Raw genomic sequence first — 15,144 nt, forward strand, 5'->3', positions numbered from 1 at the left:
CTCACGTTCTGAAATCTCACGCGAGGGAAGGAGACAGACGGGGCCTGCACATCAATGAGGTGTTTCCTCCCGCCATTCCGCTCTCCAGAACGGAGTATAAATATTAAAAGTGACAGGAGACTGGGCCAGGGAAGGGGCAGACAAGGCTGCAAGCCCTGGGGAGATTGCAAAATCTGTACAACAGAAACCTAGATTGATAATTTAGCGCGCAGAAATCCATAATGGCCCACAGTCTGCGTGCGTGGGCCTCAGCAGTAAGTGGAGCAAGCATTTGCAATGCAATAGGTCTCTCATTTTCGAGAGTTTAAGCTATTGACATTGTAAATGACAATGCCTTTTATTTATCTGTTTTGATAATTAACACATAAATAAAAGGCATTGTCATTTACAATGCCAATAGCTCAAACTCTTGTAAATGCGAGACCTATTTCATTTCAAAGAAGCGGCTGCTATTGTCCCCGGCTGCTTGGAAAGTGAAATGGCATGCGCACATGGCGTGCTGAATGTTGCAGGAAAGCATGTAGTGCCTGCAGCAGGAGAAACTCATTAAAGAAAATAGTGCTTACAGACTAAATAAGACGTACCGTGTAACAACAGAAGTAAAAGGGCCAGCTCTCATGGGAGCTTACAAATGAAGAAAAGGCAATACTACGGAGGGACTAACAAGCCTATTAACGAATCAGAAGCCATCGTTTACGGAGGACAATGACACAAGCCAATTAAAAATATGGGGGAGAGTGGGTGGGGCTTTAAGTCCATACCCGAATACAGCATGCCTCGCAGGGCATGCCTTGCCCAGGCTCAACCAAATATGACACCTCCGTGTCCATTGCAATGGCTGAGGAAAAAAGCTTTAAACTAAAATGTGCTCAACATGAGACGACGGAGAGCTTATACTCTGAGGCAACCTATTCTCTCTTACTTACTTTGCCTGTAGGCAGGGCTACTGGAATTATGCGATTTTCCAGCCACAAAATTTTCTGCATAATTGTGGACTTTCCACATAATCCATCTTTACCTGCATGTTTCTAGCTCAAATGGTTCAAAATGTAGTAACATGTTGCGCGCAGTGGAAGGCTTCTTTCAAAAGTTGACTCACCATTCATTTGCCTGTTGCTTTATGTGAGTGTTAAACTGTACTAATGAGATTGAAATTTTGCCCAGACAGTGTTAAAATTTGTAAAAAAAAAAATAAAGAAAAGACAAAATAGTGCAATAATACTGACAGAAAAAGTGCTGCATAATGCCACATAATCTGCATTTTCTTGGGGTGTAATTTAGTCAACCTTGCCGCATAATTTGGTCTTCCCCTGTCACACAATGCCAGTGGCCCTGCCTGTAGGTGAGTAACCTTGAGATGTAACCTTGACATGCAGTCTCAGGGGATGCAGAGAGACGGTTCCTGGGATAGGCATAATCTAGTGGGAAAGCAACACTGCCCTTAGGCTCTCAGACTGGCGGTCATAGGCTTTCTGCCCAGCATGGTAGGTTTAAAGTCCGACTGCCGTATTAGGATGACGCCAGTCGGAGTTTTAACCTGCGTGGACTCTGACGTGTTTACGACGGGCTCAAGGAGCCTGTCAGTCAGTCGGAAAGGCAATATAATTCCTTAAAGACGGAGTTTCTGCCATCAGGATTATGAGGTCGGTTTCCGACAGCCATTCCATGTTGGCCTTTCCCACATGGGAAGGCTTTCGGAAAGGGACACTGGGGGCCCCTAGTAGGGCCCCCCTGGCCCTCTGCATACTGCCATTGGGGGCACCTATTGTGCCCCCTCAAAATCCCTGCACCGTGTGGCATGCACACTGTGCAGGGATGTTTAGAAACTTCCATTTTTCAATGGGAGCTCCCATTGACAAATTAAAGTTTATAATATGTGCGGTTACATCCAAATTGAAATTGCGGAACTGCCGACCCATGGTCAGGTGGTTCATTTCTGCAACGGTGTCGGGCAGATGCAAGTCCGCCCGACATCGTACACAGGGCTTTTGTGTTATTTCTTATGGTGTTTTAAAGGAGCCCATAGCAAAATAGTTTATCCCAACAGATGAATCACCCAGCCAGTAAGTACATAAGCCTGTATGGACCTTTGCATGGACCACAGACAACTGGTCTTTAAGACAAGGATGAAACTTCTACCAGATTTGAGACCACATTTCGTGGCCTACTTCTCTTCATTATCTCTTGAGGCAGTAGGGCCTCTTTTTGCTGCAGGTTCTCAGAATCCACCAATCTCCCGAACTGTGAGATTGTGTACACATACTGTTTTACATCTGTAGGTCGCCGAAGTCAAAATGTAATGCCCACCCTTTGGATGCTTTGTAGCATTCTAGCATAAAGGGTTCAAGGTATTTTGTTAGCTGTGACCTAGGGTATATAACCCTACCAGAATGTTTCCCTCTAAGCACTTGAAGTTAGAGTTCCAATGTTTTTAGACATCTCAGTTGCCAGCTCCTGTGTAGGATCTTCAAAGGGTTTCTGGTAAAGGCTCCCTGGCAACAAACAAACAAAAGAAACAATATTTGAAAGCACAGGACATGGTGGGCAGACGAGAAGAGACCTATAAGAGGAACATGCCTAGTTTCCAGGAGTTAGGCAACAGGCATCAAGTGTAATAAATTCTTATAGTTGAGCAAGTACATAATTTTATTTTTACAGGTGAGTAGAGACACAATTCAACTGTAATAAGGAAATTATATTATAAGCAGGTTTTTATACAAGAATTGCCTTAATACATGTATTACAAAGTTCTCATCCTACTATCCATGCCATATCCTCTTAGAGGTGATATGCATAGACTCACAAAGCTAGCTGCTTCACTGGTATTCTTGACTGTAGTAACTCCTTTGAGCTACTCTTGCAGCATTCAAAGCATTTAGCAATCAAAGCATCTACATGGAGGTTTCTTAGAAGGATTAAACTCTAACGCTTTAACCCATACTGGATTGCTGATGAAGCAGGAAGATGCTTTTGGGGGAGAGGCAACAATTGTTTTTATTGGAGAGGATTCAGGCTGGCTTGTTCAAGGTAACAACTAATTTTTATCCTTGATATGTGAGCCTCTGTCCATTAAGGCCTACCTATACTTTGGAGGCCAATTTCCATGGCCGGAAAATGATCCTCTAATTTTAAATTCCATAGAGGCACGCTCCCTCTAACACCTGGGGTTTTGGGTCCTTAGGTTCTTTTACACAAGTGCTCTCTTGACGCCTCAGCTCCACGTTTGTCTCAGACTTATACACCTGAATTGCTAATCTATGACTTCTGTAGTATTAAAAGATTGCCTCTTTAAGGGAACATATATGATCACATCAAATGCAAACCAACAGGGAATCCAAGCAGTTTGCGAGCTGCAATACTTTACCTTAGAAGATATCAACAAGGGATTTGAAGGTCTAACAGAAATGAATATCTAACTTAATCATCCAAATAAATTGATACCGTTTCAGTAACGAAGGGTGATCGTAATTAAAATCAAGTTTGTGAACAAGGGCATTTACTCTATAACAGTGAAATCATTTACTTAGCAAAAGAAAATGCATAGCACCCCCAAATGCATCCCAAAACCTGTAGCACGGAAACGAGAGAGACATAGGCCCATCATTCATTTGCTCACCATGCCACCCCAGTTTAGACTGGACTGCTCCCATGAGGCAAAGGGTCGAGACTGATTTGCATATGGCCAGTTCTAAACTGGAGCAAAAGAATGAAGGATTTAACCCAGATCTCTTGACTGGGGGTGAATGTTTTGATTTGTTCTGCATTCCGTCCATCAATTGTGTGTCTTTTGCTTTCTCTCCCTAAGTGCGCCGGGCATGCTCAGACGTGGGTCCCGGGCTCACCGTGCCACTGGATTCAAGATATTATGGCTGATGAGGGGTGAAACTCCTAAAACGGTCCTAGGATGCTTGTTTCCGGTCCAGGGAGGACCTGGCTTGGCAGTTCGGGCTGGAGTGTTCCCATGAGGCACAGGGTCAAGACTGATTTGCACATGGTCAGGTCTAAACTGGGGTGACATGGTGAGCAAAAGAATGATGGATTTAACCCAGATCTATCGACTGGGGGTGAATGTTTTGATTTGTTCTGCATTCTGTCTATCAATGTGTGTCTTTTGACTTCAGTGGTAGAAGCAGCATCCATACGATCACATGGTGTAAAGGTCTTAGGCCTAAACCAATATTTCCACAAGTAGATACTGAGTCGTGTAGAGGAACTGTGGGTGCGGAATTAAGCCCTCTTCTAAAAACAGTGGAAACGACTGGCTTTTAAAGTCAAAACAAATTTGCACAGCTCTCTCAACTAACTTTCTTCGCAGTAGACGAATTCATAAGTTTTCTGACTTGGCATAAATGTAACATGATTTTGGATTAGACTGGAATTCTCACAAATCTGCCCGTGCTGATAGCTTATGTTTACAAGTTGTGCTGCGTATCATGGATCATACAGTGAATAAGCATGAGGACCTTATCCACATGGAGAAGATAAAAACGTGGGTGTGAGAGAGGATTCATCCCTCATTGTTTCGAAATATTTATATTTGATTCTAGCTTCTCCATCCCTTCCAACCCTCATGCATCTCCTTGAGCAATTACACCACAAGAGTTTCATTTATTTGGAAAGAGTTACAGCGCCTTGAGACCCTCACGGGTGAGTCGCGCGCTTTATAAACCCCCTGATTGATTGATTCTTACAACTGGGATCATAATGGAGATATTCCCTTATTTGGCTTTTCAGTTAACATGCGATTAAACAAAGCAAATATCATACTGCTCTTCAAAAATAATACATGATGTGATGAATGCAATAAAAAAAGTGCTATATTTTGTACCAGAAGTCAGAGCCCTCTCGGCGTAAAGGGTACGTTTGTGGCGGACTGCCCTGCCAATGGCCGCAATATCAACAGTGTCTGCCTGCATCCCTCCACCCATCAGTGCTTGGCGCCCACTGCACCATCACAGGTAAGACTCACCATGTGCATGATCAGGATCCAGGCGTTCTGCAGGACATCAGCGGAGACCACCTGAGGCGAAACAGAGGAACACCGTGAGATACAAGCCAGAGATGGGGACCTCCAATCACATCTGACCCAGACTCCCACCCTAGAGGTGATTCCAAAGAAGAAATAGACATAAAGCCTGAATACATAGATCCACAATTCCAAGTTGTAGTATTCCACCCCGAAATTTAACTCCAAGGTGGGTACCACTCAGGGCAATTTCATATCCTTGGACTCAATAATGTGAGTCTGGAGACAGGGGACGGGTTTCACCAGTGAGGAAATGCATCCAGTGAAACTGGTACAGGGACAGGGGCTAGAGGTAGGAAGACAGCCCAGCATCTGTCCAACCTGTGCAGCATTATGGGAGAGCAGACAGTGCTCCCCCTGTCCAACCGACCCCCATCGGCCCTCTCTCTCCCTGACGTCTACCTGGTCCTCATTGTGAGTGGCCAGGAAAATGGGCTGCTCTTTCCTCATCAGTAACTCGGGGTGGGGAAAATCTATCCTATTACAATTTAGGCCCTGAAGAATTTGCCAATATGTAATGTGCTGTCACCTGTATTTTAGTGAGAGATGCAGAGGGCAGAGTCACAGATTCCAGCTGGTATCTCTGCACCAAAATAATGGGATTACAATTAATATTCACCTGGGACAGGAATACCAGGACAAATGATGCAGTATTTCCACATTCCAAGAAAAAAAATTGGCCCAACTCCGCATCCATTTCCCACCTGCTTGGAAAAGGTGGTGAATGGATGTGGGGCACATTTGTAGAGCTGTGATGTGGAAGATGGGCGGCAGGGGGAGCAGAGGAGGTGATGGAAGAGCTTAGCAGAGTTTCTCCCCCTGTTGTGCATGAGGAGGACAGACACAACTGCTGCCCGCTGCCACCATAGCTCCGCACTAGGCTCCAGTGTCTCAGGGCCTGGCATTACCTGCTCCAGTATTTGCACGGCTGGCAATTCCAGCCCCGGATAAAGCATGTTCAAATGGCCTGGATTGGAATCCTGCCCAAGATACTGCTCCGGGACACTTCTAATGAAGGCCTTCGACTTAATCACTCAAGAATAAGCACTCTACGGAACCGCCCCACCCCTCCCCAGCACCTTGAGACCCTCACGGGGGAGTAGTTGCGCTTTACCAACCCTGATTGATTAATTCAATATGGTAAAGGATTGCTTAGGTTTACAGACAAATTTCCCTATCCCTCCAGCGAGAGGCCAAAGAATGAATGGTTTACAAACCAAGGGCCAGATGTACTAAGGGATTTTGGTGTGGCAAACTCTGTGATTCACAACATTACAGAGTTTGCGACTACAAAATCCTTTTTTCCCTATTTACTAAACACCTTTTATGAGCGGGTAAAGGTTTAGCAAGTCGTAAAAAGGGTTTAGAAATGGTTACCAATTCACAATTTGGAAGTGATTTATTTTAAGATTCCTTCCTAACTGTGAATTGTGACTATATGTATCAATGATTGTGACTGTAATTCTGGTTGAAAACACTGAACAGTAACGAACTCTGGGTGTGTAACTGATTTCCGAAGGGTAAGGAGTCCTTTTTGGCCCCCTCCCTATTGGGAAGCAGAGAAGGCAGTGGTCCAGGGGACAACTGGCAACTTTTGCTAAAGTTCACTACTGAAAACGTTTTTTTGTTTTTGGTTTTTTAAACAGACCCTTTTTCCATTAAGGAAATTGGGCTGCATTAAACACAAGGTTTTCAACTTTGAAATGTAATCAAAAGAATGGATGACTGCTGTCCCTTGCATGCCCCCATCACTATGATTGTAGCCAACCATATAGGGCCTCAAATTGTGACTGGCCTAAATAATATTCAGTAGGTAGGTCATTCTATGACTCCCTACGATTTCTTTTTTCGCGAGCCAAACTATTAATACACAGGTCGGTTTGCAAAATGAGATACTGGTCGCAATTTGTGACCACTTTTTGAGACCAATATCTTGGTACATCTGGTCCAATGTCCCCTATAACCTTCGAGGTGATTTTCATTGAGAGGCCAGATATTGAAAGGGGTAGCATGGTGAATAAAATTCATATCACTCCTAATGATTATCCTTTTTACTCTCTATGCCATCCTTCTATCAGCAGGTCTGCAATGGAAATAGAAACTCCAGCTCCCTTGCACAGTTGCTCCTTCCAGCTCTTATACATGTTGGGATCCGACGCCTCTTCCAGGGACTACCCTTCAGCTGCTCACTGTCCTCAGTGACAAGTGCCCAAACCATCCAATTCTCACACTCACTGTATAGCCAGCCCGGGCACTGAGGTGTTCGGCTGCCACGAGTAGGGCATTAAGTGTGGCCCCGCCGCTGCCCAGATGGGCCTTTGGGTCATCAACGGTGAGCAGGAGGGTCCCTGCAGCGATGGTTCCTCGCTTCTGGCGCACTTCCAGCTCTGTGGAAAGAAACAAAGCAGCTCTAAAGAAGTGACTACACCTGGAAATGCTTCGTTCTGCACTGGTCCTTTACAGCAAAGAAACATATAACACAACAACAGCACCACCCTACATCGTACTGAGAAGAGACTGGAACCCAGAGGTTTAAAGGGCGAAGGTTCCTGAGATGCTTGATCTGGACCCAGGGCTCATACTCTCACGTTTAAACGACTACCAGCCTTCACTTCAAGCTACTGTGTACCGTGTGAGTCCTCATCACAAACTATCAATAAAATGGGGTGCATTTCTGAGTAAGTAACATATCTTCTTGCCACATGGTAAACCCAAAGCTGAAATTTGGTTTAATTCTTGGTTGGCTGACCCCACCTATGTGGTTAGGCTGAAATGCAATCAACTGAGGTGGCTGATCTTTCTACAAAATCAATCACCTCTTCACTTCTGCTTTGAATGAATGAATGAATAATTTGTAAAGCGCAGCAATACCCTGAAGTGTCTAGGCGCTACCTGAAAGCATATGCGTCTGGGTACAGAGGAGATAAGTGTTTTATGCCCGGAAAAGCCAGGTTTTTCGTCTCATCCCAAATATCAGCAGGTTAGTCTCCTTCTTGAGAGAGGTAGGCAGCGAGTTCCACAATTTAGCTGTGGGTGTAATGATGCTCTTGCTGCCCCATTTGGTCTTTATTACCCTGGGCACGATCAGATTTCCAAGATCTGCTGATCTTAATGACCTGGACGGGACATAACGTTCAAAAAGAGTGGGACTCCGGGAGGAGCCCTGAGGTACCTCACACGGCATGCAAAAACAGAGGGACACAAAGTCACCTAAAGTGACCCACTGTGATCGCTCCGACAGGCAAGCACCTAACAGGGAGAGCGCTTTGTGATTGACAAGTGTCAAATGCTGCTGATAGATCTAACCGAATCAGGGTGGCGCTCCCCCGTTGTCCAGTGTTCGTCTGAGCTCCTCAGTAGCCATGATTACGGCAAGTTCTGTGCTGTAATGTGTAGGAAAACTGAACTGTGAGGAATCCAAAATTTCATTTTGCTTGATGAAGGCTGACAATTCTAGATTAATGGCATTTTCCCCCACTTTCAGAAGGGAAAGGGAGTCCGGAAACAGGCCTGTAATTAAGTGGGTCTTTGGTATCTAAAGATGCTTTCATTGCGTCTACCTCTGGTTTTAACTAAGGGTGGGTGGAGTTGGCGGAGTGACACTACGCGGAATTCCGCTGAGTTGCTTAAGAACTCTGTTGAATTCCGTGGAGCTCCACTCCACCCTATGCAGCAGCAGAGTCACAGATCTGGCTGAGCAACGCACTGCACGTTTGTCATGGAGGGTTCCTGACCCCCAGACTGCCACCTGCTTACACCGGCTTACCTCTGTCGTCGCAGTGATCCCAGTGTTTCTTCTCCAGTACTGGGCTGCAACGAATGAAACCGCTTCGCTGCAGAACTCGCGAGGATTTCGCATGCGCACGCATGGAGACTGGAGACCTTAACCTGGTATCCACTCTCCATGCGTGCGCATGCGCAGTCCTCGCGAGTCCTGGAGCAAATGGGGTTTCATTAGTTGCAGCCCAGGAAGATAATCCTACACCGTCGAGGACGTGGAGACAGCCTGGGCACGGAGAATGCCACGCCGAGATCCAGGTAAGGACTCTGGCAGGAGCAAGGCCTGGTTGCTTACTTTAGGGGTGGGCGGCAGGGGCAAACAGTGCCATGTGGCGGAATCAGAGTTTTTTTGCCAAAATCCACGTTCCCAGCGGAGCTCGGAGTTGGCAAAACTAGGCAACCTCCGCTGGCAGAGCGAAGTTCACCACCCATCTTTAGTTTTAACTTCGAAGCAGACGACTGATGGTGAAACGGTGGTGTAATTAGAAAGGAACCTCTATCTTGTTAAAAGGATAGTATCAGTCCGAGCAGTGCTTCCCATGCAGAGTTTGGGGTATTTTGCTACTGGGCGGAAGGGGCTGAACTGAGCATTGCAAAGGAAGAAGCTAGTACCATGAGCTCACTCTAGGTTTGACTTTTGGAAGTAGCAAGTTTGAGCAGTAAAGCCTTACCCTTAACGGCTGTTTGTGGGGTAAACATTAGTATTAGTTAGCACATAAATATCTCACAATAACTCAATTGTCTACACAGTGTTATGTCTCTTTGAAACAAGTACTAGCAAAGCTAATGGTACTTGCCTTTTGGACCTATTGGCTTTGCCAATGCCTTTGAGCCATGCTGTACAGCATCAGCAATACAAACTCTTATTATGGATGCATGCCTACAAAATGACGCAGAGCCCTCTTTTTTAATTTACCGATATGAGATAGATCAATAGATAGATCAGTAAATAAACTGGAAAACAAATAACTAATGACTCTCGCATGCAGGGAGTATTTTCCTTGGGTGTGGGGGATAGTTCTTTCTTCTTTTTTTTCTGTCTCTCATCAAACAGACAGAAAAAAAGGACATCACTCCGTAAATCGGAGCACTTTACCACTGTTCGCCCTAAGCGGGATGGGTATGCCCGGACGTGGGTCCCTTGCTCGCTTTGCCACTGGATTCAAGCTAGCCTAGCTGATGAGGGGCGTTGCCCCGAAACCGATCCCAGAATGCTCGTTTCTGGTCCAGGGAGGGCCTGTTTTGGCAGTTTGAGCTGGACTGTCCCCATGAGGAGCAGGGTGAAGACTGATTTGCATATCGCTGGGACCCAACTGGGGTGTCGTGGTGAGCCAAAAAACAATGGATTTGACCTAGATCTCTTGACTGGGGGTGAATGTTTGATTAATTCAGCATTCCATCCATCATTCGTTGCTGTTGTACTAAAATGATGAAGCATTCTACAATCTTAAAGGCTGTGTACATATAAGGAACCTTAACAGGTGGTACCACAGCTCTCATGTATTCAGGACTTAGTTTATGCACCCTCTTATTCTCAGTGAGAATTGGGGGAGCTGTATTGACAGACAGTAGAGTTTTCACCCAGACAGCCAGTAGGCCATCTCTCACCTGGGTGCGGAAACATAGGTATGAATCCCACAACTGAAATTCACTTGCTGCTCACCATTAGCCAGGTCGTGGCCTAGCCTTGGAGACAGCAGTCACTCAAGATGAAACAAGCAATGTTTTTGGTGTACTTGTGTCACCCAACAGTGTCTAGCAAACTGTTGGTTAGCAACATCCAAAATCATGCAGAACACCTGTCAAGGGCTCATGATACAAGTCCCCTGCACAGGAAAACACATAGTTGATGAGAGCTATGCTAGGGTCTTCAATCCTACAGTGGGCATATCCCTTATAAATATGGTCAGTAACAAGCAGGATCTAATAATCGACCCTCTTTATAAATGGAAACGCCAATGACCTGTGTCCGTGGCTCAGGAACTCTCCCACATGATGCATGGCATTTGAAACTCTGCAGAGGAATGATGCCCTCGTTCAGTGAGATGCATGTATAGATCTGGAGGTACATGGTCTGTCTTCAATGCCTTGCCTAGTTTATGATTGCTGGGGTCTCAGGACTTAATCAAACGTACAATATGTATCTGATATCAGAAGCTCAAACCATAACTCTGACTGAACTTATTCACCCATATGTTGTAATCTATAAGCTACTTCTACAATCATCAAACAAATGGCTACCACTGATTTACAGGGTCAAAGTACAGCCTCACACGTCCAGGTTCATTCTTGAAAGTCCAACTTCAGCCTTGTTCTTCCATGGCATAAAAATGCTGCTCATGATATGGCAAGGATGACCATACTATGCCAGGAATGGATTTTACGTGTAAGCGATTCTCATAATATGCAGTGCCATTGCGGAATGACCATTATAACCCAAGCCATGGTATAATTTGCCAGTTATGCCATCATTACGCCAGTCCTGACTAAGCCTGGGCGGTGAACTCCGCTCTGTTCACGGAGCTTGCAGAATTTTTCAAACTCCGAAAAACTCAGCTTCGAGTTTTTACCTTGCTTGCACTCGGCAACAGTAAGATTGTGATCGTGAGTGAGGAAAATCCAATGCTAGACCTCTTTCCTGCGAGATTTCTCAATGTGGGCGGTCGCGGAAGGTCACTACCCCTTGTGTTGAGAAGTCTTCCATTCGCGTTAAGGAAGCTACCACTCGAGTAAAACTTCTACTCGAGCGGCAGAAAGAAGCAACGCCCTCTTGCACTGTGCAAGATGCCGTTCGCACGGCTTTTACAGTACGGGACAAACACCCAGCTCTAGAAATCAGTGCGAACGGCACAAGGTAACCCACTCAGCCACTCGTGGAACTCCGCATAGCTTGGCAGAGTTTTTGTCACTTTGCGGAACTCCGCAAACTCTGCCCGGGCTTAGTCCTGCCATCCTAAGCGTATCAATGTCAGAATATGGTCAGTAAAGCCAGTGATAGCCATCACATAAAAAGAGTTAGCAATAATTAGTCAGACAATATCATGGTTTCCCTCACAATACCATCCGATGCCAAGTAAAGCAATCATGTGCTCAGTACAACCAACAGATGCTATGTAATGCCATAATATGCACAGTAACGCTAGAGCGGGCATACATCAAAAGAACTGGCACAATATGCCCAGCATTGCCACATATTTATCATATGCCAAGTAATGCTTCAGATAGTAAACAATGCCAACATGTCTCCAGTATTGGCATAGAATCTATATAACGATTTCATATTCACAGCCAATCTTACTACACACCCTTGTAAACATTCATTTGAAACGAACCGACACATATGGACACACACACACACACACACACACACAAATATATGCACAGCAGACAAACTGGCAGGCATGGAAATACATGCACAGAAACGCACGCATACACATGTATGCACTTATTTACAAACATGCACATGGATGCCCACTCATACATGTACACACTGGCACCTTCCACTCTGCCAGATGAAGTGTAAAAGAACGCCACACCGATGTAACCATCAGTCCCCTGGTCTAGGCAGTAATGTCTGACGTGGTTATATTTGTGTGTGTGCCCAGTCCATATGTATATATATATATGGGCCCGGTGAATAATGTCATGGCATTAAAAACGCCCTTTGCGAGCCAGGCAGTGCTTTTCATTAGCTTGCCAAGCAATGACATTATATGGCCAGAAATGCCACCATATGTACATTAGTGCCACCATATACCGCAAAATCCCGTAAATTGTAACTGTACCTTACGAATTATTGGAATACCCACCACCTAAAATGGGCACCCATTTGTAGCCCGCATGCAGGAGAAACATTTGCAGTGCAGCCTATCGGGAACATTTGCAGTGCAGCCTATCTTGCCTTCTTAGTCTAATGTGGGGATGCTTCCAGGTGCCCGTGATTCTCTACCGCGTCACTGGGAGACACCAAGTCTACCTCGGCACTGCAGGGGCAAAGAGAATGCACGCGGGAACTATACCACACGGCCTTGAGACGAGAGACCACACCACCAGCGGGGCGAGGCCTGCCTGTCAGCAGGTTTGGATTGGGATTAAAGATCGGCCCGGAACGCTAAAATAAAGTGGCCCACATTTGCATATTGCCTTTCTGCAGAACACTGCTTCGGCGAAATTTTATTAAAAAATGGGGGTAGGTTAAAAAAAAATCATGGATTAGTTTACACTGGTGAAACACACCTGAAAACAAGTGAGGCCACTTTTGCTCAGGCCCACCTGCCCCTCTCAATATGCATATATTAATGAGCCGGCCAAGTGAGAGAAAGGGAGTGACACCTCGGCCATTGATAAAAGGGAGGTAATGGACACCCATCTACCTCCAGAAAGGCCACTCAGGCACCCACTGGGCCGCTGGCAGCATCGAACAATGCAGAAACTGCCCGAATCCCCTGTCCAGGCTGCTCAAAAAAGCAGCCCACAGCTGGACTTCGGATAAAGGCTCCTCAGGCATTGCCAGAGTGCCCCCTTTACCAATCTGACACTGCCTGTCAGGGAGGCAGACTGGCCGTAGGCTCGAGAGACCACACCACGAAGCGGGGTAGGGCCTACCTGTCAGGGAGACAAACTGACCGTAGGTTCGAGAGACCACACTACACAGCGGGGCCTACCTGTCGGGGAGGCAGACTGTCTGTACATCAACTGCACAAGTGTTCTATAGGAATGGATATCAAAGAGTGTTTGATTGGTTCTGATGCTCCGTCCATCACCACCCCCTTTTGTACCACTTTGTTCGCCATAAGTTGGCAGGGTATGCTCAGACGTGAGTCCCTTGCTCACTTTGCCACTGGATTCAAGCAAGCCTGGCTGAAGACGGCTGAAATGCCAGAAACCGGTCCTAGGAAGCTTGTTTCCAGTCCAGGAAAGGCATGGCTTGGCAGTTCGGGCTGGACTGTTCCCATGAGGCACAGGGTCAGACTGATTTGCATATGGCCATGTCTGAACTGGGGTGGCAGAGTGGGCTAAAGAACGGTGATTTATCAAACCCAGATCTGTTGACTGGGTGTGAGTGTTTGATTGGTTCTGATGCTCCGTCCATCACCACCCCCTTTTGTACTGCTTTGTTTTGGAGTGGAGCAGATTGTTTTGGATTGGAGTGGGGCAGATCAGAGTAGGGCAGTTTAGAACGGGGCAGATTGGAGTGGAGCAGATTGTTTTGGATTGAGTAGGGCAGATTGGAGTGGGTCAAATTGTTTTGGACTGGAGTTGAGCAGATTGGAGAGGAGCAGATTATTGGAGATTGGAGTGGGGCAGATTGGAGAGTGGAATATTTTAGTGGGGCTGATTGTTTTGGATTGGAGTGGGGTGAATTGGAGTGAGGCAGATTGGAGTGGGATGTGTTAGGAAATTGGAGTGTGGAGAATTAGAGTTGATTGTATTGGGGTGAGTGGTTCAGATCGGAGTGGGGTGGATTGTATTAGATTGGTCTGGGATGAATTAGAAAGAGTGGGGCTGATTGGTGCAGGGTGAGGAGGGTTGGCTTGGAGTGGGGTGGATTCGATTGGGGTGTACTGCACGATTATGTGTTGAAGCATAACTTCAGAAATTACACGTAAGAATAAAAACAATGTTGCTTTGAAATAAAATAATCCTCATCTTTGGAGAACAGGCCCTTATTCCGTTGAATCAATCAGTGCTTGATCCCTGCTCCACAGAGAGGAACGGAAATGATGTTAGGCCTGAAGTGACGAATTACGAAGCTGTAGAGAAGAGTGCCACGCAAGCCAACAAATAGCAAGCAACGGGTGCGCTCCGAGCCCTTTTGTGTATACTACAGGTCTCGCAAGCGAGACACTTGCGCTACTGCATGCTCTGGCAGGCTCGATCCTAAAAAAGCACAGAGGACTAAATGAAAGGTATTGTTCAGGGGGTGAAGATCCCTTTCGATTGGTCAAGGAAGATAAACAAGTGATGTTGTTTCTTCAAAAGAGATTGGATAACTGCGTACAATGTTATGGTACCTAAACAGCCTTCAGAGTACACTAAAATGAAATAGTATTGCACCATATATTGGGAATTAGCAGCTGGCTATTACTCTTGTACAAGAAACCTATTTACTGTGTACACGTCCCAGGGAATCATTAGGAACCCGCAGGTTGTAAATATGGGAGCAATGGCAGTTATTGCTAATAATATTGAGGCACAGAAGCTGAGCAGGGGGAGGTAGCGCCCAAGAGTGATAAACGACCTTAGAATTAGAAAAGGTCATAAAATATTTCAGCATCTATAGCTCCAATTAGGAAGACGGAAGCGCGCACGAGAAATTCACATTAGACCTGGGAATC

At 45.9% G+C, this 15,144-nt stretch overlaps 1 protein-coding gene across 5 annotated transcripts in view; it reads right to left on the reverse strand.

The window, feature by feature from the left end:
* FCSK (fucose kinase) overlaps nucleotides 1–15,144 on the reverse strand; it is an 808,393-nt gene that overhangs the window by 392,598 nt on the left and 400,651 nt on the right. For all 5 annotated transcript variants that reach the window (XM_085639472.1, XM_085639470.1, XM_085639473.1 and 2 more), the window contains 2 exons: nucleotides 7,262–7,413; nucleotides 4,970–5,020 (listed from right to left, as the gene is read on the reverse strand). In XM_085639472.1, the coding sequence (XP_085495598.1) occupies nucleotides 4,970–5,020; nucleotides 7,262–7,413 (203 nt within the window). The remainder of the gene's footprint in view (nucleotides 1–4,969; nucleotides 5,021–7,261; nucleotides 7,414–15,144) is intronic.

The sequence above is a fragment of the Triturus cristatus genome, chromosome 12 (genome assembly GCF_964204655.1).
Source record: "Triturus cristatus chromosome 12, aTriCri1.1, whole genome shotgun sequence".
Lineage (NCBI taxonomy): Eukaryota > Metazoa > Chordata > Amphibia > Caudata > Salamandridae > Triturus > Triturus cristatus.